At 39.7% G+C, this 27,386-nt stretch overlaps 1 protein-coding gene across 1 annotated transcript; it reads right to left on the minus strand.

Moving 5' to 3' along the window:
* Nucleotides 1-316: 316 nt before the first annotated feature.
* On the minus strand, nt 317-25,755 carry LOC144648989 (uncharacterized). Its single transcript, XM_078508441.1, is given in 29 exon segments — nt 317-1,204; nt 1,646-2,471; nt 2,746-2,925; nt 3,344-3,706; nt 4,034-4,264; nt 5,017-5,114; nt 5,645-5,827; nt 6,167-6,367; nt 6,962-7,183; nt 7,780-7,988; nt 8,714-8,927; nt 9,225-9,333; nt 10,035-10,195; nt 10,537-10,884; nt 11,337-12,139; nt 12,719-13,033; nt 13,998-14,146; nt 14,148-14,185; nt 14,910-15,211; nt 15,637-16,019; nt 16,617-16,654; nt 17,410-17,575; nt 18,190-18,389; nt 19,267-19,429; nt 19,928-20,153; nt 20,668-20,944; nt 22,843-22,997; nt 23,451-23,544; nt 24,275-25,755. Coding segments are annotated over 29 exon segments (7,935 nt in total). The 5' UTR covers nt 25,518-25,755; the 3' UTR covers nt 317-1,166.
* Between the last annotated feature and the right edge of the window lie 1,631 nt (nt 25,756-27,386).

Consider the following 27,386-nt stretch of genomic DNA (forward strand, 5'->3'; position numbering starts at 1 on the left):
TGTTATTATCTATGGGGTAAGTGATTTTGTGGTCGTTAAACTAAAATGGGGCAATGTACAAGTCCCTCTCTGCCGACACAGACAAAAGGGTTTTGCCCGCCGAGGCAGCACCCCAGCCCAAGTTTCTTTATGCTTTAGAAACTAATCACTTTGCTCCTTTCTGAATTATTTGGTTTTGCTGTTACGCTTGCTTTGATTTGGCGCGACCAGACACCAAACAGATTCATTCACCCCATTCCCCACTCGTCATACCAAGCCTTTGTAACAACCGCTGGTCAAGCTTATTAAGAACTGAATGAACAGCATACCATGTGACGCGAGTTCTTTAATTTATTTCACACTTATTACACAAAACTGTGAATCACTCACACGAGTCAAATAAGAAAAAATAAAAATTGAAACTCAGTCTCCCGAACACTTTGAACCCAAACAAATATTACATGTTTAACACTACATTGTCCTTCTTTGCAAAAGTTGTGTGACTACAATTTCTCTTTCGTACATATCGATAATTGCTTTGTGTCCTGCAAATCGTTCGCCGCTCAAACATTCTAGTATATGGTGATTATTGTATGTAATGATTTGTTAATTCATCTGTGTCTGATCATCATCTTCAAACAGGGAGTTTACAACGGTCTGTGATTTTAGAACGAACTCTCATGCTACATGCATACTACTTAGTGTTTAGACCAGTCTACGGAATTCGAACATTGTGTTTTAAATATTCACAAATAATATCATTTATCTGGCCAAGGAAAATATCTTGGGGTGCTAACCATTTGCCTACAGAACACAGATGATGCGAAGTTGGCATCCTGGTATCTTTTTTCTACGAATCTTGGAATTCTGGAGAACCAAGAGGTTTTCTAGAATTGAGAATTTTTGGAACTTTCTTCAAATTGACTTGATCAGTTCCAAAACATTTTCATGTTTATTTTTAGTAATGTGACGAAAAAATCTTTTTTTTTCAAAACTTGAACTCCTTCACTTTAAGGATTGAAAGGGATAATCATACTGGATCTTGTGCCTCTTATCGGTCCAGCATTTAATTAAAACAACAGCGATCTTTGTATTCTTGATAGAAAATAACATTCAAGAGACTGTTTTCATGCAACGAGATGGTCACTTGTTTGATTCTGATTGTTTGATTGTTGCTCTGTAAGCATCTATGCCTCTGGACTCATGCCCCTGTTGTTATTGGCACCTGTCACAAAACAAACACGGTTAATATTCTTCTGATTTTAGTACAAACTACAACGCACAAACGGCGAACACGTACTAGCCTATAAAACAGACGTTATTTTTAGCATATCACGCAAACTTGCTTTCTGTGGAACTAATGTTGCTGTTATAGGTTGTGCTGGAAAATTGCACTTGTGGAAAATCACTCTTAAAATGAGCCATTTTATGAAGAACCTAAGTACTATATGCTTTATTTCACGAACCGAAGGGTAACTAATCAGTTAATATAAAAAAATGCAGTAAACATTTGCCGCTGTTACGCTTATGAGCGTCAATTAACAACAAAACGAGTTGAATGCAAAGAATGTATTTACTTGATTATAAATGTTGTAGGATTACTTTAAAGTAAAAGGGCTACGATGATTTGCAAGATTCGTGTGTTGAGGTTGCCATAGTAACTCACCAGGGTGATCTTTGTTGCGTTGAACAAATCGTCCACGTTCATTCATTTCCAGGTCCTCCTGGCCGTGTGGTTCTGGTGACGTTGACGGTGAGATCTTGCCCGTGCCTCTGTTCTTCTTACAGCAGTACACTGTGACACCGATGATCACGATTAATGCCACTCCGCCACACACGCAGGCAATGATGATGATAGTGGTCTCACTTAACCCGCCAGAGTCCGTCGGGGTAGCAGATATAGTCGGGGCAGCCGTAGTAACAACAACAGTCGTAGTAACAGGCGTCATCGGTTTGGACACAAATGATGACGGGTCCGCAGACAAAACCGTGCCCCCAGGTAGGGTCAGATTAAAGTCACCAGACTTGATTTTGGTCTCGAGTTGGGAGACTGCAGCTTCTAAGTTTGCATTGGTTTGACCAGTTTTGGGCACCACAACAAATGTGACCACGATGCTGCCTTCTGTCAAGCTCAAATCCTGGACAGTGCAGTCATCCATGCCAAGCGCTCTTGTTATCGCCAGCAGGACACTGTCTTGGAAGGTGGCCTTCTGACTGGCGTTTGAAATCACGCTGCTGTAGCTCACATTAAACGTGAACGTAACATTAACACCTTGGCTTTTGGGCTGGAGGGAGCAGCCGGCAGTAGTAGCCTCGGTGGGCGCTGTGGTAGAGGGAGCTTCAGTGGTAGCAGGACCCATAAATACGCTGAGATATCCCAGTTGTGTACAATTGCACTGTACATAGCTGACATTGTTGGATACCACCGCGCTCTGAGCTGATATACATCCACTTGTGGTCCAGTTGGCTTCGCCTGAACTCCACAGTTTACACTGGAAAGAACCACAACAAAATACATAAATAAACTTTAAGCAATTTACCAGTTAATTAACTGTCAAAAGAGCTATGCATTTGTCTGGATTTGCCTAAGTGGTTGGCTCTTCAAAAAACTTGATCAAAGAACTTGATTTTAACAGCATATCAACACAAATGCAGCCTACCACTTCTGTCGAGCTCTCTACGTGTTTTTTTTTTGTCCCTGAATTCGTCTGGGACACACTTTTTTCCAATTGCAACAGGTCAGAGCTATGACACTTCTAAACTCACCTCAACGTAACTCTCATTAGGAAAGGTCACTCCTGTCTTAAGTGGTATCAAGAAAGTGGCAGGAGTGTCCAGGCCTCCCACGTTCATCAGTCGCTTGGTTACTGGGTTATACAGCTTGACGTCCACAATGTCTGTCATACGACTCGAGTCAGACTCATTCAGCAACAGATCATTAGGATACTGAGGGAAAAAAAATGTATTGGAAAAGGTTCACTTTTCACTGAAACTCTAGAGTTCGAGAAAGGCTTGTCGCACGATATTTCGGTCAGTTTGCCTGCCTTAAAGGAATGAGACATGATGCATGAGGACACCAAACCCACTTTTAGGATAATTATTGGGCGAGTATAACTCAACCTCGTTCCCAGGGTCTCTCTCTCCCCGCCGCCCAGAGCGAGAGAAGAGAGGGAGGGGGGCGAGGAGAGGGAGATCCTGGGAACGAGGTTGGGTATAACTTTCATCAACGACTTGGTTAATCATCGTACCCGTGCGAAAATAAAGGCAAAATGCTATTCAACGATATTTGTCAACGACTGTAGCGAAAGCAGCTCATTTCTTTCAATAACCAGGAGCCCAGGTGTAACATTAACTAATGATTCACCTGAGTTGAGAGAAGACAGGCTCCACTACATGTCTCCCCTGTCGCACAGCTCCACTCGCTGTATTTCTGCTCCAGCGCGTTTCCTGGCGTCATCTTTGCAGTGTGTTTTACTACTGAGGTGCAATCAGAACATGCCACGTCAAATGTAGTGCTGCCTATGCCATCAAAGTTCCTTGTTTCGCTGCGCATTGCCACCAGCGATGTCTTAGCGAATACAGCAGGTGCGCCGATCCCTCGGCCAGCGCACACTTTCAGTCCAACCGTGTCGACAAGCTCTACGAATTCGTTCTTCCGGGTTGATTCCGCCTCCGTGTACACGGCTGGGGCGATCAGATTTGATAGAGGTGTCAGAGTACTTTCGGCCTGAAAGGAAAAAAGGACGGTGAGAAGAGATTGTCTGCGAGCGAGAGGGAATAACATTCTCTAAAGTACTTTGTAAGGAGTAAGAGTTATGCAAGGTCTTCTACCCTAAAAGCACAGCCGAGCAGTCTCTTTCTTTTTCTAGCGTGCGATGGGAAGACACGAATGCGATCGAGCGGAAAGCCGCGAGCCGCGAGAAGCGCGGGTGCAGAGAAAAGGAAAAAGAAAGATGAATTCGTGACTGACGGGTAATCGTCCAATCAGTATTCAATTTCGTTTCTCAGGAACAAAAATTTGAACAACAATGAAATAATCAAATAGAGCACTTACATCAGCAGCGGTTAATGGGTCAACATCCAGAATCTCAGGTTCCACAGATCTTCGCCGCCTGCGGGATTGCGAGTCAAAAATCTTTTGAAGCTTTTTGAAAGTAGCGAAAAATTTGTCTTTAGTTGAATCACCGAACGCATCGGCGCCGCCATCTGTAGTTTTAGACGCGGTACCTAACGCATTCCTCTCAGCATCCTTATCACCTTCTACTGCTTCTAGTACACCAACGGCCTGCAAGATAAGATTTACCGTTTAGAATTCATTGCTTCAATAAAAGCACAATAAGAAAGAGCAAAGGCTTTAAAGGACACTGTCACGAGGATTTTAATGTTTTTCGGTAAAAAATACTAAAATTGGCGAATAGGTCTTCTCGTACACGAAATGCACCTAGTACATGAAGATGAAGATATAAAGTATTTTTCTGTTGAAGGAAGAAGGGAGCCATAATAATTTTGGTGTTTTTTCAGTCTACAAGGACAAAACTTGAAAAAAAAACCGGCCTGACTTTTTCAAGTTGAGATCATAAGTTCCTGACCTCAGCACACTTGCATGGTGATTTTTAAAAATTGGACCACTATTCGTAGTTTCCATATGTCTTTAGGCACTTGAGACCCTTAAACACGTAACCTATCGCTAAAAAAGATAAGGCAATTGGCTGTTTTCGCTATTGGATAAAAAAACCTCTAAGAGCTCAATATGGTGTCAAAGCAAAAACGAGTAACAGGTGTCAAGCGCAGGAAACTGAGACAAATCCTTGTAGCCTGATTGGCTGAAATTACAACATCCTCACGCTGATTGGTTTGCACAAGTATCCTTCTTTAGTCATTCTCTTTTTTTAAACTTACTTTTCGCTTTAGTTCAAATTTGAAAAGACCACAGAAGTTTGAGCAAGAAACATTTTCAGTCATTAGGAAGATACTGGCATGAACACTTATTAAAGACAACAAAACACATTGATGGCCGCATTCTACATGAATTCTTACCATGTTTGTATATGACTCTTTAAGTTGATTCACGGCGGCTTGCATTTCGGCGCTACCGCCGGATTCGCCAACAGCGGACATTATAGTATTCATTGTACCTGCAATACAAAACAGTCAAATACCTGTGTTCAGTATTTTTTCTATCATTTTAATTTTGCAAATTCCCTGATTTGCAAGTGATACATTTTCAGAGCGTTGGTCTTGTTTCTGGCAAGTCCTCCACCCAGCCACTAGCTATTTTTTCTCAGCAGTCCCGAGTGTAATTCCGCGACAACTGCCAAATGCAATTTTAACCAACGTTGTGTTCATTGTAATGTTTTATTCTTAAGGCCTCGCAAGCTGTGAGCTTTCAACACGTATTAGCATGCTGCCAAAGGATTGCATTGCTATCGCGGGACGGAACAAGTAGCAGTTGAGGGCAACCTTCATCTCCGAGAATGGACTTAGCTCACAGTTTTTGACACTAACGTTTGCTAACAAACCCGACGTGATGTCCTCATTGCGCCAAGCTGGCCGGTAGTGCTCGACAGTACTCGCCGCACAGTTTTGATTGATCGAGTGTTTCAACAAAGAATGCTGCCAAACATATTAGACTGAAATAATATCACAGAAAAGCCAAATATCTCACCTAACTGATTCTCCAAGTCCCCGCTTTCTTCCAATGAATCTCCGGAAGTTTGTAAGTTTTGCAGTTCAGCCAGGCTGAATACCTTGGGGTTAACAGTAATAGTCTTGTCCACCATCACGGAAGCACCGAGCCTGTCGTAAACTTTGACGAAAACGCGAACAGTATTGTTCTTTGCGCTGTCGCCTGCCGACCGAAACACATAAAAATACAATGTTAGACTTCCAAGAAATTATCTGAGTTTTTATTATAGCTTATACGTTATCAATTATTCAGTTACTGATTCATCCATCAATGTGCTTTGTTTGTTTGTTTGTTTGTTTGCTTATGGTACACCAAACAATAAATCTCCTTCACAACCGTTATCATGATCGTCACGCAACGCCTTATCCTCCAGAAGAGGATTGCGTGACCAAATAATGTAACGGCTGCGAAGGGGAAAAAAGTACATGAATGGAAGACACATAAAATACAGAATAAAACACATGTCATAGAAAGGTTAGAATGCTTGACTATTAAACAAACCTTGAGCTAATGTTGCGCGTTTCTTTTTCTGGGGATTCTGAAAGCCCAGGTAGGATTCGACCTCGACACCATCCTTCATCTCAAAATAACCAAACTTGTACTTAAGAGGCATATCATCGCTATCATCAGTGAACAGATCTGCTCTGAATGTAAACTCTGTGTCCACAGCAGTACCATTGTCAGGTTCCACCGTGAAAGTACCTGACAACAAAAAATGTCAACCTCTTAATTCTTCCTGAATATCAGAGTCTTGCAATCGGGAACTCTACAGGACACGTACGCCTTTAAAAAAAATTGAGCCGAAATTTGTCAAATTGGTCGTTTGTGATCCGTTTAAATCTTCCTCAATCTCTTAGCCATCCTTGTTTCATTTTGGTTTAAAAAACATTGAGCCGAAATTTGTCAAATTGGTCGTTTGTGATCCGTTTAAATCTTCCTCAACCTCTTAGTCATCCTTGTTTCATTTTGGTTTTAAAAAAATTGAGTCGAAATTTGTCAAATTGGTCGTTTGTGATCCGTTTAAATCTTCCTCAATCTCTTAGCCATCCTTGTTTCATTTTGGTTTATAATTATTTCCTATGCTATTCTAATTTCAATCATTCAATTCGAAGGTATGTTTCATCTCCTGCACTGAATCCTTTTTGTTGTTGTCATGGCAATTGTTTGCTGAAATTTCTACGAGTAGATATCAGGAAGGGAAAATAGTTACCTGCCCGATCAGGCGTTCTTTTTTTTTTTGAAGGCCTGATCGTAGGCTAGGAAAAACGTAGAGACGGAGAAGACCAGCTACATTACCTGCAAATGGCGGTGCATTGATAACGAATGTCGTCTCGGAATATGAACTGCAAGCCGTTGTATTAGCTGCAACTTTGAACTTGTACGTCCCCGGCTGTAGTGAACCTGCCTTAAAAGGAAATCCAAAACTTTTCACCAATGGGACTCTGTTACTTTTTAAAGTCTCTTTGGATGGCTTGTTGCCTGCAGCGACTGTTGAAAGATCGCTCACGAATGCATAACCTGAAATGAAAAAGAAATACCGAGACTTAACTTTGTGCTGAAACCTAACTACGTACATCAGCTAGTTTCAATGCTAAGTCATTCAAATTGTGGTGGCAGGGTACTTAAGGCCAGTTTGCGGGTTGAAAACCATAGCTTAATTCTGCAGATGAAAACAGAGAAAATTAATTCAGGAACCGTAGGCCAGTGTTTACGCAACTAATGAAAAGAATTCGATGGTCTGTTGTCTTGAAAACAAAGAAGGAATATACTCATTCATAGCCACATTGCAAACATGATTTGAAAGGATTATGGATGTCTCTTTCTACAAATTGTACTACTCAATTTCCATCAACCCGACAAAAATAAACTTGAACCCTGACAAAGGTAACTCGCTTCGAAGGAATGAGCTATCCACTTTACAAACTGAGGTCGGGACACTTGATTCTATCACAGTTTCGTATCCAGCAACATTGGCTTGTCAAGCAATCCTTGAAGAGAAAAGACTGTGACAACACAGCGAGGTCTGCATGGCAGTGTCACGGTTCGGGTTTGTAACAGAATCTTGTAAACAGAAACCGAAAGCATCAAAACAAAACAAAATGTCCGCTACATACCATCCTCTGACACAAAGGAATATTCCAGATTAACTTTGAGTGCCACAGCGTGAACTTGACCCTTGATCAATATTTCGTCTTCAGTGTTCGATTTTGCCCGCTTCTGAGGAGCGATGGTTACCTTTGGAGGAGAACACGCCTGCACCCGTACTGTGACCCTCGCCTCGGACGATCGGAAACCTTTCCGGTACGTCAACACAAATTCATATCTGTAAAATTGTCAAAAATACAAACATGAATCTCTGTAGCAGCTAGCATTGTGCTACTTACAACGAGAGGACTATTTGGGATCTGGGTCAATTTTCTCCTATCTTAAACATTCTTTTTGTCTTTCTTGTTTATACTATCTCTTTGTTGTTTATTTTTTTACCTAATTATACTATTATTTGAAAGTTTCCTTCGATTTGATTTTCAGACAACTTTGAACACCACAAAAATGACTATTAGCTTGAATACTAGGATCCTCTGCATCAAGGATAAAACCAAGCCAATCAAACTAGAACCAAAATGCAAGATACGACAATCAAGAAAGCATGACTTCGCACTGTTGAGTGGATAAAGCTTCCATCTAAATCACTAAACAAGCCAAGTTTATAAAGTTTAGAGAAGGTCATGTTGGATCATTTTAAGGACAAATACAAACATTTAGAGCATTTTACCTTTTAGCTGAATTCTTTTTATATCAATTTCGTCTTTTTAGAGAAATTTTTACCTTGTTTTTTTATATTATAGCGTATTTGTAACTAAATTTTGTAATTTTAGATTCTTGGATTTTTACCATTATTTTTAGTTCTTAATTGTATTTTATATTACAGGGCCACTGGTTTTTCAGTGTTTTACTGTCATGTGTTTACCCTCTTTAAATAAAGTTGATTTTTTTCAACTTACAGTAACACATGCTTACACCACATCGCAACTACAAACCAACACTTACGTTTTACTTGTTTCCAAAAACGTTGCAACACTTTTGTTGACAATTGCAGCATCGTTGAATTCGACACGGTCATTGTTGAAGAAGCAATCATATCCACTACTGTCATAACAGGCCCATGAGTACACGGTGGGTTCACTGGTTTCATCTGGATCCTGTGAGCCGCTGCCATCCAGTACTAAGTAATCCGCATAACCAACATCAAACGACACACCACCTAGTAAAAAAAGCCACATGGTTCATCAGGATCTGTGAATATATCTCCCTCAGCCAAACATGGCAGTCAAGTACAGTACTTGGTGCATGAAAAAATAAAGTAACTTTGTAGCCTAGTGAGAGGATAGGAGAAGGAGAAGTAAAGGCCAGCGCTTTCTCTGGTTTCCATAACATAAAGGGATCAAACCCGGCCTGCTCGAGCCAAAGACCAACGCACTAACCCCTCCCCCCCCCCCCCCTTCCTCCACATGACAAGATATATAAATGCCAATAAAATTCTCTAAGATTTTTTTCATACCTTCAATTCGTGCAATCAAATCACTTGACTTCACTTCAATGGTAATGCTCTCAGCAGCTGTAATGCTAGGATCCGCAGCATCAAACACATCTACAGTGAGGGTGTAATTCTAAAACAAAAAGCAATTAAGACCACAAATTAATTTCTACAAATAACACCAAGCCAATTAAACTAGAAGCTCAACTGTGATTGATTTATCCCTCTTATTGTTTAATTGTGATTGCCTTATTCTCATTTATGGACTGTATAAAGTAATTCTGTTTTGGTTAGTTAACTGAGTTCTGTTATCAGTTAAAAAGTTGCGCAACATTCTTTGACCAAAACGTTGTGCAACATTCACATCGAACACGTTTTTTATGACTTAGCTTCCGCCCGCTTTCCTAAGCTTGACATCGGGCGCATGTTTTTCGCTTTGATTTCTGATTGGTTCGTTGTGATTGACAGATTATGCACGTGATTGTGACGACTTTGGTTGTATTTTACACCAGCCATGAAGGAGCCGTTCTATTGATTAGCTTTGTCATGGTCGTTGAAGGAAACTTTATTTCGGTCCATGTGAAAGACTCTATAAATCATCAGTATTATAGGTACTTGTCACATCTCGTTATTGCTTATGAATTCAAATTGATAAAATACTGAAGGATTCCAGAGGATAAAAGGTTGCTTCCTATGTGCTGCCCTCTTCTGGCTTGTCACGCAATCTTTCTTTTCAACAGTAGATTGTGTGACCAACCTAGAGAATATGCGAAGGCTACAGTGAGAGCAGTATAGCTAGATATTTGTTATTTTAAAATTCAAAGATTTGCCAACCTCGCCGCCCTTCAGATTGCTTCCGTCTAACTTAAGATAGGGTTTGGTCAAATCAGTGTTAGAACCAAGGTCTGCTGCGTCATCATTCGAGTCCTTTAATTCCCACACATAAGAGAAGCTGCTGGCATCTGATCCATTACACCCAGGCAAGGTAACTGAGGCTAGAAAGAAACAAAATGCAATGATCAATGTTTTATCGCCCACCTTATGTTTAAGATTGTCGTTCGTTAACCTTCTTAATCTTGCTCAATCTTACCATTCATGTTCGCTTCTGGCTCAGTATCACCGATCCGTGTTTTTTTTTTAACGTTAGAAAGCTATTATTATGAAGGTTCGTTATATTACATCTAGTTTACCAATGCTGGATACAAATTAAGCCTCTATCCGTAAGAAACGCCTGCTGTTTAAGTCTAAGTGGAGCTCTGAGTGAGGAGAAAAGAGTCTCTGTCCACAGGCTACCCAAGCAACGAACCAAACCAAATATATCTGGAAATTAACTTACCACGTATCATGACTTTCTGGGATCGCAGGATACTCTCACCAGTTGAACTCAACTCGACTTTTGGGACTGCATCTGCCATTCGTGTTACAGCTAAGGTCGCTTCTGTGCTCTCTCCAAGGAAGTTACTAGCTCTAACCACAATTTCATACTCCACATTCCTGACTATGTATTCACTTCCAATAGTTATAAAGGGTGATTGAGTTGCGTTGAGAGTTGCGTTGAGGGCTTCCATATCAGATGTGGTGTTGGCATCTACACCAGCTTTCTCTTTAACATACCACTCAAAGGCCATTTGACGACCTCCATCATTTCTCGTGAGTGTGTCGATTTCCAAAGTCGCACAAGGTCCTGGATAAAAACGCAAATGTTGGAGTAACTTTCTTTGAAGTTTACATCAGTTAATCCCTTACACATATCGCCTGTGTTCACTCACAAACTTTCCTTATGTAAGGGATAAAGCGGTTTTCGATTGTGTCAAAAATAATTCGCGTTTGCTTTGGTTTTGCATTTCTACGCTTAGTGATTGGTTTGAAAATCTCGAGCCATTTTCTCAGCCAATCAGAACTAAAACCAAAACCAATCGTGTCTCCATCGTGCACGATTTCCCGCGCTTCGTGTCTGCTACATGTATTTGCTTTGATTTTTGATTGGTTCACTGGTTTGTCTCGTCCTTTGTGATTGGTCAGAGTGATAACTTTGGTTTTGGTTTTACGAAACTCAACAGAAAACTGCTCTAAGGTCTAATCATACTACAGTATCATGAGAAATGTCATCTTTACATATCGAAATGTGTTACTCACCAATTATAGTTGGTCCAAGAATTTTAACTTTGGGCACTGGAGGGTTTGGCGGTGATCCCACTGTAAGTGAAGTGTTGCCAGGTACAAACTTGGTGTTTTTCTCTCCCCTAGTAGCCAAACTGCCATTTTTGAATAACACTGTGTCGCCTGGCGCAATGGTTGCACCAGAGCCAATCAACTTAATAACCATTTGTTTACCAGTGACCAGCGCACACTTGGTGTCAGATGTAAACTTTGCCAGTGTTGCTGGTTCAAAGAAGTCAGAACAACTGAAATCAGGGTTGGATGATTTAAGCTTTGCTTGCCTGTCCAATGTCAGCAACATTTTGCTTGGGTTGTTTTCAAATCGTATTGACACCGGCTCTGGCTGTTCAGCATAAAATGAAAACTCCACTCCGGAATCAACAGGGGGATCATTCCTTCCAAACGCCAGCGAGACATTGAAAAGATCAGACTTGGAAGTGGTGCTAAATGTGCAGGCGGCTTCAGTGGAACTGACAAAAGAACCTGGCCCGACTTTTCTGGAAGTTCCAGCCCTCACACATGCCAGATAGCCAGTGTCAACAAACCCAGTACCAGTAATGGTAACATTGAAAGCCGGGCTCCCTTTCTCAGCCTCACTTGGTGAAATGCTCGACAGCGAAATGCTTGATCTGTTGTAAACTGTAAATACAATGTCCTCAGTCTCGATGTTCAGCGAGTTACTGAACGTGCACAAGATGCTGTAAGTTCCTACAGGCAGGTTTGTTGGTGCAGTCACTTTGATGGTATTTCCAGTTTGACTGTTGGACGTGGAACTGAGCCTGGAAAACCAAAAACAATAACGTGAAAAAGTTCCTATTTTAATTAGCATATAAAAAGTACTTTCTTGTAAGGAAAGTTTCAGGTCGCCATTCGAGAGTGTTTCTCTTCTTTTCCAGTGATATTACTTTCGTTTTACGAGAACAAAGAAGAAACTATTTTTCGCTAACAAGGCTGTGGCTTCCACAAACAAAATCAAGGTCATAAGCAAATCTGTGCTCATCATTCTATCATAAAGAACTCAAGTGCAAGGCATATTGAAATATAACTTAACTATAGAGGTGGTTGAATGGTTGAATGATTCGTTCTTTAAACTCTGACACAGTGCATGCCCAGGTTTAACGTGTGTGACAATTAAATGCTGAAGGTTTATTATCAATCCAGTTTGCCTTTCAGTATAACTTAGAAAACTGACTTTTTGGGGGTTGGTTTACAAATTAAGATTGGATGTGCTTTATCATAACACTGTCATCAAGGCAACCTGTAAACGTACCCTATGGATCGATCTACAGTAACATGTCACATGCATTCAATAATAAGATATCAGACACCCATAAAAACTGTTGACGATATGTTCTTACTTTTGACTTGTGGCTGTATTGTTAAACTGACAGCTTGTCAAAGTCAATGATTTGTAGCCAGCACCTCGCAGTGTCACCACAGTCGCAGAACCATGTTCTCCGCTAACAGGCTTCAATTCTCCAAATGAAGTACACCCAGTGTCGAAGGTTGCATCAGTTTTTTCTTTGCAGTTACCACAGAAGTCTTTATCTGAGTTACCATTAGGTACACCGGCACAGTCTGCACAAGAGCTGTTGTCTCCCCCGCACACACCACAGGCGTCTTTTCCATGGTCCTTTGGTAGCCCTGTGGTACCACCAACACAGTAGCCACATCTGCATCATATCACAATGATTCACATGTTAATTCTCCTAACTCAATATCATACATTTCCTTGTTATGTGAAGTTAGAGAATTTGGTAGTACATCAAGACAGTTGACTATTTTTTCATTTATTCTCATGGCCTAAATGTCTGCTAGTTTTAACAGTGTTTTTAATCATCAACAACATCCTTAATATTTTAACATGATATATGTCAAAGCAACAGGCGTGCTCAAGGGGTCATGTTTCTAGCTACTGGTAACTACCCTAAATAGATATACCTAGTTAAACAAATTTATAATTATATTCCAGACATTTACCATAAAAAACGTTAAGTAGATTTTAATCATGGATCAGTCTCAAGCAGCCTCCGGGGGGGGGGGGGGGCCTGGGGGGGGGGCCCCGTAACTACTTTTTTATACAGTGGAACCTCAGGATATAACGAAGGGGGCCAAGGGACTGGCAAAATGTGTTCGCTATATCGAAGGGCCTTTCATAATATGTCGAAGGGTTCAATTTTTCATATAATTTGCTATTACTGGGCCACAGAAAAATGAAAGAATCGTTCGTTATAAGTTCGAGGTCTTCGTTATCTGAAAGAGGCCTTTTCGTTAAATCGAGGGTTCCATTCTGTTGGGGGGGGGGCCCCCTTTTTTCCCCCCCCCCCCCCCCCCTAGGAACAAAAAGTCAAAAGCAGACAAGAAGACGACCAAAGTTGTTGGAGAAAATCCTAAATTTTTTTTCAAACTTTCTTATGCATATAAAATCTTTTTGTGTCTTGTTAGCCGTTGGTAGGTGTACCACTGCAATGCTTGTGTTCAGTGAGCATTACTGTAACAAAAGACATTGACACAGAGAGGAACAGACACAGAGGAGGGCAAGGCGACGCCCAGCGCGGCGCCCGCAGGGGAGACCCAGCAAGAACCGCAGACAAAATGAAATATTCTTCATAAATAGTCACTTTATTGATACTTACGTGTTGTGTTCTAGCTTTTCCAAAACATGTCCCAGTGCAATCCTTGAAATCCCTAATGTTGTTCTTATTCTGGCACTTTCCACAGGTTAAGTTAGCGTCAATGATGTTTTGGCCACAGTTTCCACCACAGTCAATCTTGAATGTCTTCGTTTAAACCAGTAGTGCCACCGACACAAACACCACATTTATCTACAAACAAAGCAAAAAACAATATCAGAACAGAGTTCCCACTTTCTTTTCGATTGCGTCACAGTACGCCTTGAATCCACCATGTTTCTAAAATTCAACTCTTATGTAATGTTTAATAGATGAGCAGCAGTGTTTTATCAAGTTTAAAACACGAGGTGCAGCCAAGTGTTTTAGACTTGATAAAACACGAACTGCGAATTTATTGAATGTCTTCAAAAACTTCTGATGTAGATCAACACATTCTTGCACTAATATTTAGATTTGGGGTTATTTTGGCCTAGAAAATTGGACGTAAAGTTTAGCCATGTCTTTATCAGATATAAAGACACTCATTAAACATTAATTCTTTTGTATTTTCTTTATGGATTATTAATGAGTTTTTGAAGACAAAAAGTAACAGATTTTTTTTTTCAAAAAAATAATAATTATGATGATGATGCTAGACTTGCACATTTTACAGGATTATATTACTGTAATATATGTAAATAGAAAAAGTACAATGTGAATCTGAATACTGAAATAACCCAAAATTCACTTTCAGCAAAACAGTATCCTAGGATGTAAAATCAGACCACAAATCTAGGGCACACTTTTTTTTAAACAAAGACTACAGTTAGATATGTTTTATATACATACATGTTTACTTTATATCAATAACAATCTCCCAGAAAGTGTATTATAAATACAATGTATAACAACAGTTGTGACAAATAGAATAACTTACTTATTGTAGCACCGGAGTTTGGTTGGTCATCACATTTGACACATTTGTTCTTTCCTCTGCATACACCACATCGGTCATTTCTTGCAGGGAAATTAGTTTTGTTGTCACAACCCATGCGCAGAAGCAGCAGATTTGCAAATTTCACACTAATTGATGTGCTACTTTCTTGAATGCTAGTATCATACACTCCTGGCTGTCTGTTGTCTGACATATCCCACGCCTTGACTTTAACAAACGCTCCCTTCTTGAAAGCATCTGAGCTGCCCCAAATGGTGTCTTGGTTATGAAGATTTAACTTAATCCTACAATATCATGAAAAATAAAAAAATTATCAACATGTGCCACACTAGTATAAACAATGTCATCTGATCATACCACTATACAGCTGAGCAGAACAACTGACATGCAAGATACAATCTTTGACATGAGCTGGTTATAGCCAAAACCGGGGCAGGGCGACAGACGAGCCGCGACAGACAGACGAAAAGCCAACACGGCCAACAGACAACCGACAAACAACCAACAGCGACCGACAGCGGACGGGGAGCGCCACAATTACCAAAAAGCCACCAAGCCCCACGCATGTGTAATCTGTCCATTCAGTGTGCCAGCAGTTCAGAATTCAGTTGAGTATTCTCCAAAGGCAAAACAAATAAAAATGATATTTAAAATCAATGTTTTGTAAAACAAGACGTGTTGCAGTTTATAATCTGAACTTCTGACATACGTTGCTTCAGGAGGGAGAAGCATGATTTGAGCATCCTTGGTAAAACTGAAGTCTGTAAATGCCATGGAGTCATTCATCTGGTACTGCCACTGTCCAAGGGTGCCATTCTCTGCAGCAAGAACAGCAACTCCGAGATACATATTCCTGTCATCAATATCTTCCACTAGTGCATTAGCTTTAGACTGATCAAAGACATCCTTAACCAGGGTACCACTGTATGATGACACATTGAGGTCATATGGAACTGGTTCTAAATCTGCTCTGACTCTCTTAACGACTGGTTTGTCATTCACTGGTGTGACCAATATGCGTATCTTGGTAACATCTCCAATGAACTTAACTTCTCCCCCTCTCATATCAACACGCTTTCGTTTTGGATCAATCTGTGGTATAAGAAGCAATTGGGAGAAAACAATCACAATTGAATGTTGACCAACAATTCACTAGGATCCTTTTCACATTCTAATCAATCAATCAAAAAATATACCGGTAATTTGTCCTTCATTAATTATATTTGATTTCTAAGTTACTACAATCAGGTAAATAGTTTCGATAATCTAAGTCATAGTTGTACTTGCAAAACACAAAAAGCAAGAATTCAAAGTCACTTTGACCAACAATGTAGCATTTACAGTCAAAATACTCGGGTGCCCCCTAATATTCCGGAATAGCTTCAATGATTAACCAACGGATGCATTATTCGTTTCAAACATTCAAATTCAATTTGAATATTGTAAATCATCCAACCGTAAACACATGAACACGTGAACCTGGCAAAAATAAACCAATTTGATTGGTTAATTTTTGACAGGTTCAGGAATTCACGTGTTTACGGTTGGATTATTTACAAGATTCAAATTGAATTTGAATGTTTGAAACGAATAATGCCATCCATTTGCCGTTAATCAAAACTATTCCGGAATATTGGGCGGCACGCGCTGAGTATTTCGACTGTAAATATATTACATGCATATACTTACGTGTGCAAAAGGATCAATGTTCCAATCGGGTGCTTTAACTGAGGAAATGAAATAACGTTAAGTAAGAAACCTAAATGTCATAAAAAAAAAGGGCAGAACTTTTGTTAAAACTACAGGCAAATAACAACAAAGTGTCGAAACAACGTCATTAACTGGAATTTCAAAACACAACGTGACTCTCTCTCGGCCCTCCGCCTAGAAGGAAATCTCTTCAGCAATGATGGTCAAAATAATAACTTCAAAGTACGTAACTGAAAAATATGCATCTGTAGTTTAATTGACCTTTCTCATGTCCAGACTCCCTTCTGGACCTTTTCAAGGTTGTCAATGTTCATTTTAAGATGTTGACCAGTACAGAACTGAATTACTGCATTATTGAATACGCAAAACCAAGACTTTCAAATTTATTACTCCAAGGTGGATTTCATAGCGATTTTGGATAAAAAATAGAGATCGGTCGACATGTTTACGAAGTCGTTCATACATTGTCTCAAAATTTTTTCATGCATGTAAAAAATTACGCGACAGTGGAAATCCACCATAACTGACAGTTCTACTGAAAATCCCTGAAAAAAATCTTGTTTGAGGTCAATAAAATGACTCAGAGATCTATCAACAGAGTATTTCTGATCAGTAGAACTTTGAAGTATATTTTGATCATGTATTAACATAGATCCAAGCTAGCCTTATATTAAATGATTCTATCTCTTTTAAAAATATTTTTAAGGTAGTTATTACTGCATTGTCACATGTCATGATTAGATCAGGTTCATATTAATCTGCATCAACTTACTCATCTCCAAGATCTTTTTAGCATCATTGACGACTGTTTGGGCATCATTCCTTGATAGCGGGGGATCTAATTTCTGAGCAGCTGCAAACAAGTTCTCCTCAGTTGGCTTCAAGTTGCCTTTTATGTTCTGGAAAAGTACTTTCTTAACCAGTTTTAATTCATCTCCCTTTGAAATATAGCAGAAAATCAAGTGTAAATAGGGGAGAGAGGGGGAACTTAATTTGCTTAGTTTTTTTAGCCTAATACACACTAACTGGTGACACAGTAAAAAAGTAAAAATAAACAATACAATTGATTTGAAAAAACAAGACAAAAAAAACATAAAAATTTGTGACAAATTTCATAAACATTATTTACAGATAGTTGTCTATGTAGAGAGGCATGAGGTTAAATATTTTCCACTAGCTGGACTTTGTTTATTTCTCTCTTGAGGGAGAGGGTTGAAGACCATGTGACTCCATTTCTCTCAGTTTTGTAAGTAACTCATGTAACATAATATTTACAATATTACTGGCTTATATTTTTTGCAATTGCTAAAACCATAAAATAAACCGCATTATTATCTGTTTGCATTATTTTGTTTTTAAACTTTTGACTAGTGGTTCATGTATAGAGCTGCTGTGTCAGTTAAAAACACAAGGTTTGTCTAGACAAACGTGAATGTCTTAAGCATGAAAAAAAAAAACATGAAAAAAAGTTGGCCTTTCATGGCAGCTCAAAAACAGTTGTAATTAGAGAGTTCTTACAGTATTGTGATGTAGTTTTTTAATGTTTAATCACCTTCAGGACTGTTTTGAGGACTTGGACCACTTCAGGGGAGTAGAAGAAAGCAATAGCCATGTAAGACTTGTTTTTGGTAGCCACAAAGCCCTCCAGGGAGTAGCTCACATTGCCGTGGAAGTTTTTTCTAGGAATGAATTGTAGCTGTGTCTGGTTGTCAAAATAATTTTCTTTAGATCCTCCTCTGAATTTTATTTTCTCTACAAAATAAATGCAATCAAAAACAGCATTTTAGAAATTTTTAAATACTTGTCTTACTTGACGAGCATAATATTGCTAGTTATTACACTAGTAGTGAAGAATGCATTTCACCCTCAGCTAAGGTAAAAGGTAAAGGTTAAGCCTGCTGTCGAGCCAAGTGGCTCATCAGGCCGGAGCTTATCCCAGTTTCTGTAGCATTAAGCGGCTAGGAGTATTGCTACTCCCCCCTGGATGGGATGCTAGTCCATCGCAGGGTTACCCCCCAGCAGTAAATTCACCAGAACCCATTTATACACCTGGGTGGAGAGAGGCACTATGAGAGGGAAGTGTTTTGCCTAAGAACCCAACACAATGACCCCGGCCAGGTCTCGAACCCGGACCGCTCGATCCGGAGTCAGGCGCACTAACCATAAGGCCACCGCGCCTCCCACACCCTCAGCTATAAAGAGGGAAATAAAAAAAAAACTAAATAAAATGAATCACTTTATTGAAGTGTCAATGTATTTAGCACTGCTGTGCTAATTGAGGACATTGTAAATAGATAAACAAATTTATATTATAAGTTGAACGAAACTTGTTAAAAATCCCAACTGGCAGGAGGCTGGCTATTTACAAGACATGAAGGAGTTACATTCATTTGCTGGCAGGGAGGAGGATTTGAACCCAGGGCCTCCAAAAACACTAGTCCAGGGTGCTAACCACTAGGCCACGCTGCCTCTTTAAAATAGTCAATCATTGATAAATTTATGCTAATAAATTATACAAATAAATTAGTAATTTATGCTAATAAATTAGTCATAAAAAGTTCTAAGAATATTGCCAAAGTAACAAAAGATCCTGGCTAAAACAAGTGATTCATTGCCAGCATAATCTCACCAGATGTGTCCTTTATTTGAATTCCAAATTTCCTTGTGTCTACATTCTCCAGTAAATCATTATAAAGCTCGACCATTTTCGGATTTACATCACCCAGCACAGACTCAGGAATGTGCGATCCTGAATCAACATCCGGAGAAGAGTCATAAAACTGATCCCATAACTATAGATAAGAAAAGAAAAAGGATTTACATTCTGGCAGGATTTTGGTTGAGGTCCTTAAACACATTCCCGAACAATGCAGACAACATTTTGCAAGACTGAGCAGGAGTTGTGCTTTATTATTCAACAAATTTTCAACAAAACACATTTTCAGAAAGAAAAACTGTGGTTATGAAGCACTTTGAAAGACTTTGGCAAGCTACATTTATCCATTTAGTCATCAGTTATATTACTAACCAATGTATGATTGACTTAATTTTGACAGTAGAAAGGTTGTAGGTCATGTAATGTTCTTTTTCTCTAGGATATGTTAAAAACACCCGACAGATGAATGTGTATTTTCAAATATTAACAGCTATTGATGAGAAAAACACCAGTGCTGGTTTTTCTTTCAGCTTACTTCAAACAGAAATTTTAAAAATATGTTCATGTTATTACTGACAGCATTTTATTTTTGATACTCTTGTGGGTTGAGATGAATTCAGGCAGTTGTACTTACATCAAAATATACATCACCCGTACTGTCCTCAGCCACTGTATAAATAGAGCCATTGTACACAACCTTGGGTGTTGTAAGTAATGGCAGTTCAAAAATAGCAATAGTTTGGCCATATTTCCAAGCAAGAGAAGATGCATCTACATATTGACCGATTTTGGCTGCGCCACTGTAGGAAGTGAAATTGACCAGCACAATCCCATGTGATCCCCTCTTGGAAGATACAAATCTGGTAAAGAAATAAAAATCATTTTAAACATGAATATATGTACCTTAATTACCCTGAATCAATGGCCTCTGAGTTCCAGCATTTTTTTTAGATTTACCTTTGTTCTGGATTTCTCTTGTTTGGGATTGATTGGTTGGTTAGAGAGGTCATACTGTAGGTTCATGGTTTTTGTATTGATATAAAAAGGATTTTTAAATGAATATTAGCAGCTTCATCCCACTAAATAATACAAATATTGTGTTTGCTCCTCCGAGCCAGAAGCCTTAACCCAATCTTACACCTGTAGTACCAGGTAAATTAACCGACTTGATTAGAACTAATAAAGATGAATTTTTCACCAATGACACAAGCATGGGACAAAGAAAAATTCTGAGTCCCGACAAGAATCAAACCCATGGCCTCCCAGATAACGTTTGGAGCTCTAACCAGACTGGTAAACTGGACCATTTACTAGGCTGATATGTGACATGCGTCCTGCATACTGCAAGGATAAGAACTGTTATGTAATTTGTACCTGAGATAGTCTGATGGACCCAACACCAGTGCATTAGATGCTGAGAGGCTTTGAACAGTTGTCCATGCTGAATTTTTATAAATCTCTAATGAACCATCTACGCCATGCATCTCGACACTCCTCAGTGCTACAGCAACATCACCATCCTCAAAAATTCCCTTGCTCAAGTTAGAACCAAGAGGAAGGAACTTCCAAACAGTGGGAAATGTCGCATTAACAACAGGAGGAAAACATTCTTCACGTGCACTACAAGCATCAGTGTAATTGCAGTGTTCCTCTCCTGTAATAAATTGGAAAATACATTGTTTTAATAAGTCATCACGTATAATTAGAGGAAAGGATTCCTAGCAGGTATGGATCATGTTTCAGATAAAAGAAATTGAAAAAAAGCCTGTTCAAGTTAGTGATTGTTACTTATTGACTCCGGGAGATTTTTGAAGAAAAGCATATTTTTTGGACATTGACATTTTCTGGTCAGATATAAGCTACTCAAAACAGCATTTGCAACAGGAAAGGATGCCTTTCTTTCCACTAGCAATGTATCTTACGGCTTTTTTGTTCAGGCATATGCACAAATCAAAATTTTGAAACAGGAAAGTGCCCTACCACTTTAAATTTTTTGTTTTTCGAATTTTTCCCACTTTTCCTTTTTCTTCTTTTCTTATCTTTTTGCTGCATTTGTTGGCCTAGCTTCCACTGAGCTTGCTTGCAGTTCAACCATTTCTGAGAAAGCATCATCCAAACAGGAAATTCTTGCCATCGAGTAGCCAAGGGTGGTTGAGGCCAATTTTCCTACAAGTTTTTCACGCAAATTTCTAAGCATTTTTTGTGGGTATCTCAAGCTCAATTGACCCAATCTCTCTAACCTGAGCCTGGGTATCATTGGAAAGACCTTTTCTCCTGCAGAGATTAAGTATAAGTGACACCTTTTTTGGTCAAAGATGATGGCGTCAGAAGTGGAACAAAGGGCAACGTTCGTCATGGTGGATTTTGGCCAGCACGGGTGCCAATGGGTTAAAAATGTTAACAATGTATTTGAAGTTTCTTACACAAAGCTTTTGGAAAACTCCAAGCATTAATTATAAGTAAGACATACCTTTAGGGCAACACACTGTTCCATTTGGTGAGCACTGTCCAGAGTTATTACAAAAGTATTGTCCTACTGGGCAGCATGTCTCATTTACAGAAATACAATGGTGACCATTGCAGGGTTTCTCTCCTTCATGACAACACACTGTTCCATTTGGTGAGCACTCTCCAGATTTATTACAAAAGTATTGTCCCACTGGGCAGCATGTCTCATTTACAGGAATACATTGGTGACATTGCAGGGCTCTCTCCAGGGCAACACACTGTTCTGGGGAGCACTCTCAGATTTATTACAAAAGTATTGTCCCACTGGGCAGCATGTCTCATTTACAGGAATACATTGGTGACCATTGCAGGGTCTCTCTCCTTTAGGGCAACACACTGTTCCATTTGGGGAGCACTCTCCAGATTTATTACAAAAGTATTGTCCCACTGGGCAGCATGTCTCATTTACAGGAATACATTGGTGACCATTGCAGGGTCTCTCTCCTTTAGGGCAACACACTGTTCCATTTGGTGAGCACTCTTCAGATTTATTACAAAAGTATTGTCCCACTGGGCAGCATGTCTCATTTACAGGAATACATTGGTGACCATTGCAGGGTCTCTCTCCTTTAGGGCAACACACTGTTCCATTTGGTGAGCACTGTCCAGAGTTATTACAAAAGTATTGTCCTACTGGGCAGCATGTTTCATTTACAGGAATACAATGGTGACCATTGCAGAGTTTCTCTCCTTCAGGACAACACACTGTTCCATTTGGTGAGCACTGTCCAGAGTTATTACAAAAGTATTGTCCTACTGGGCAGCATGTCTCATTAACAGGGATACAATGGTGACCATTGCAGAGTTTCTCTCCTTCAGGACAACACACTGTTCCATTTGGTGAGCACTGTCCAGAGTTATTACAAAAGTATTGTCCTACTGGGCAGCATGTCTCATTAACAGGGATACAATGGTGACCATTGCAGAGTTTCTCTCCTTCAGGGCAACACACTGTTCCATTTGGTGAGCACTGTCCAGAGTTATTACAAAAGTATTGTCCTACTGGGCAGCATGTCTCATTAACAGGGATACAATGGTGACCATTGCAGAGTTTCTCTCCTTCAGGGCAACACACTGTTCCATTTGGTGAGCACTGTCCAGAGTTATTACAAAAGTATTGTCCTACTGGGCAGCATGTTTCATTTACAGGAATACAATGGTGATCATTGCAGAGTTTCTCTCCTTTAGGACAGCTCCTGAAAGAACATGAGACTCAGTTATTGTAAGGTAATATTAAAAGGTCATCACAGACTGATACATGCAAAAAGTACTTAATTTTATAAATTTGAGAACAACTCAAATCTTTTTACTTCTATAGGTTTTTCTCCCGATATTCTTATTTGCCCAAGCTTGCTTCTATCAACTCTTTAGTTGACTCAGGGCTACACCCTTTTTGCTGATATTTTGCTGATCTTCACTACAAGCTGCCATAACACTTACAAATTCTGCGTTGTTTTTCTTTTTAAATATTATTATTATTATTATTATTATTATTATTATTATTATTATTATCATTATCATTATCATTATCATTATCATTATTATTATTATTATTACTATTATTATTGATGTAAATAAGATGGTCACACCACCAGTTGATGCAAAATGTTGACAATTCATACTACTATTTAATAACTTTTATTACTTACGAGTTACAACTGTGCTTGTCACGTTCACATTTCATCATGGCACGAGCAACCTTTGGACAAACTAGATTTTTTATCTGGCACATATGTGCCCAACCTAAAGAGAAAAGAAATTACAGGTCTTGAATCACTGATGGCAACACAATGTCCCTTGTCATCTCTTAACAGAGTTCTCAACTTCTGCATCAGGCCAAATGTTTCAAAGGTGCCAAGGCTTATCCCAGTTTCTCCAGTTTCTATAGCAATAAGTGACAAGTAGTATTTCTATGCCCCCTCCCTTGCCCCTATGGGCTGCTAGTCCATCACAAGTTTACCCCCAGCATTGAATTAACTTGAACCTAGACTGCTCAGAGTCCAGCATGCTAACCGTTAGGCCACTGCATCACACCAGTCCTTAGTACTTAAAACAGTTTATATTATGCAATCACCCTACTCTTAATTGTAATTTCCAACTTAATCATCCCTCCAACAATTAATCTTCTTGCAAATGAAATGCAGGAGTTTTCTGCTTGTAAAGACTCTTCAAACTTCTCTGTGAACTTTGGTTTTTGAGTGCAAGATGAGTTTATAGCACTAAGCAAACTTGGCCTATTTGCGTTTTTAAACTGGAAATCCAATTGCTTTATAAATTCTCCTTTAAATAAAAGGGCTTCTAATATGAACAAATAAAATCAGGCAATACATGTCTAGTGGTTCAATTTTATCCTTGGTACAAATTGGTATTTTCTTTTGTTCTAGTGTGTGGCAATATATGATAAATATAAAACCAATTGTACCAAGGATAAAATTAAAACACAGTATATGCATTGTGTTACTGGTATTCTTACCAAAGGTATCATTCTCCAGTGCCTTACTGTAGTCCAATGCTGGAAATGGAGCACAGTCTGTCTTATTTCTACACGACGCACTGTATGGGCAAAATACTTCATTATGTCGACATTCATGTTTACTGTCATTTTTTCCACTATCCTGCAAAGGTCCTTTTGATTTGCATGTCATAGACGTAAAACAGAAAGTCTCATTTATGCCACAGGACAAATCCAAAAGCTTATCACTAGCATTGACAGAGTTAAGCCAATGGTGAACCTTCTGGTAGGAGCAACTTTCATTGACGTGAATGCACTGCATGAACAATGGGCAGAAGTATTGGTCGGAAGAACAATTGACACACCAGGCAGTATTACTCAAGTTATGCATCATGTCATTTGAAAGGTGTATAGTACACGGCTGGTCTTCTGGAATACATTGAAGATTTAAGCCACAATACTTTTCACCAGGACGGCAATGACTGTTGTTCCTTATATGATTCAACCACCGTTCCATGGTTTGACTGATGTTGTAAGACGACCACCAAGGGCTGCCTCTACCAGGTGGACTACTCATGGGAACATGGCTGTGGGCACTGGGACTGATAGTGGCAATCATACTGCCAAATGCTGAAGTTACTATAGAAGGCCATGTCATAGACATGACACCAGGAGATGCTGGGCCAATAGAGCCAGAAACAGAGCCCATGAAACTTGCAGAAAATGGGCCAAAAGAACCAGACACAGAGCCCATGGAACCAGCTGAAGCAGGGCCAAAAGAACCAGACACAGAGCCTATGGAACCAGCAGAAGCAGGGCCAAAAGAACCAGACACAGAGCCTATGGAACCAGCAGAAGCAGGGCCAAAAGAACCAGACATAGAGCCTATGGAACCTGCAGAAGCAGGGCCCAAAGAACCAGACACAGAGCCTATGGTACCAGCAGAAGGAGGGCCAAAAGAACCAGACACAGCGCCCACGGAACCAGCAGAAGCTGGGCCAAAAGAACCAGACACAGAGCCCATGGAACCAGCAGAAGCTGAGATTAAAACACCACTGTGTGTTAAACTGATGGCGATTGTGTGGGTGAGTGGCGCCGTCATGATGTTGCTGGCACTTGGTATTGCACTGCTCATGTGATGTTCATGTCCCAAAACAGAACAGACATGAGACAGGCCACTGCAAATCTTTCCAAACATGTCCATACTTTCACAGAACTCATCACAGTAGGTCTGCAAGTAAAACAGATTAGAGTCAGCGAACATAAACTGCAGAACAAAGTTGAGCGATGAGTGAAAACAACTGCTGTAAGCTTAAGCTTATATCTTCCCGCTTCTCCTCCCATTTCAGCAAAAATAAATCGTGATTTTTACTGTCACTTTATCATCTTAACGCAATTTTGCGAAATTGCGCCTAAATTACGCCACATTTTGAGGAGTGCTGGTAAAAATTATACATAGTTTGGACCATAGTTTTCCTCTGTAAATGCATGTCGGTCCGCCATCTTGGAATATAAGCACCGAGGGGCCTGGGGACTGGAGCGACTGAGCTGGGTGATTCGCCCCATTCCACACGCCAACCAACTCTCGCGCGAAAAGAAGGGACGTTATTTTAATACGCAAAAGCTCTAAAATAGTATTTGCAATGGTGCGAAAAATAAAAGCACCAAAAACATGCTGAATGTTTTCAAAATTAAATCACTCAACAGCATGGCTTATCAAAGGAAACCTGTTTCCGAATCAAAACAAAAAATTGAAATAAGTCAGCCTCGGGAACATTCCGTGGTGTCAGACTCGTTAGGGAACTGTTGGTTTTATCAACTCGCCGGAGCGTGCAACTTCCGTATATTTGTGCAACGGCGTTTTCACAAGTAAAGTTATTTTTAGCCAAGCCTTTCCAGCGAAAAGTACTGCCTCTAATGAAGTCAGCCTCTACTTTGCAAGGAAATACTGAAATTATCGCTTGAAATGCTGTCAAAACACTCCAGAAAAGATTCCTCGCATGTATCCGCTATGTTAACATCCCAGGTGGACGAGGTACTGTAGTTACGTATCAACAGTCTATTAAATAAATAAATAACTTTACTTGTGAAAACGCCATTTCACAGACTTAGTATGGAAGTTGCACGCTCCGGTTAATGGGCTCCTGCAACTCGTTAAATTGTCGGGCTAGCGTCACAAGATTACTTTGCGAGGCAAGTCATGTACATGTAACCATATTGGCGAAGTCAGGGGTGCAATGTTTAATCATCCTCTGAGACTCGGGGAGCTTAACTGAAACGGAGTTAAACTGGGCGAAATCAGTAATCAAAACCCCAAAAAGTACCAATCACTTTAGCAAACCAGTAAAGGACTTACAAATGAGGTATAAAAAGAGCAATAATTAGGAAAAAGGTAGGCGTTATGGTTATTTTAACAAAACCCGCCAAGTTCTATACAGCAAACGAAAACTGAGGACTTTCCTGAAAGAGAACACAAAGTACAGGAACCGGCTTCCTCTTACACGAATCATTATTTTTAGTACTGTATTATCAACTCTTTTGGATTCTGACGGGGTTTTTTCAGATAAGGGATCAGAAACTAAAAAGTTTTTATTTCATTCAGTTGCCTATTTCTTGCCCGACAAACCCGTGCAAGACAAATTATTTTCCTCTAATTTAAATGTCTTTCTTTGTATAAAACAGTTATAAATCCCCAAATCTTGTTCTCTGAGAACTGTACATCTGAATATGGTCACAAGCGTAAAAATAATATAATCTGAAAATTCACATGCCAGCTGGCCTTTGGAGGCTGTTTGAGCAGAGCCGGCCTCTTTGGCCAAAACACAAGGGAACCGGACGACGAATGACGTCACATTGTATTGTTACCTTTATCCTTTATTCACTCAAGCGTCACGTCCCTTAACACTTAACTACGCTCTGATTGGCTCATCAGCGAAAAGATTTCCGCACAGCCCCATACATTAATTATGTATTTCATACTATCACTATACACATAGTTGCTATACACAAACAGCAATCATGAAAAGAACGAATCAGTCACAAAATTGCATGCATAATTAATGTATGGGGCTGTGCGGAAATCTTGCCCTCGCTTACTTTACTCGCTTACTCCTTCACTATTTTGACTCACTCG

The sequence above is a fragment of the Oculina patagonica genome, chromosome 4 (genome assembly GCF_052425735.1).
Source record: "Oculina patagonica isolate OP01 chromosome 4, crgOcupat, whole genome shotgun sequence".
Lineage (NCBI taxonomy): Eukaryota > Metazoa > Cnidaria > Anthozoa > Scleractinia > Oculinidae > Oculina > Oculina patagonica.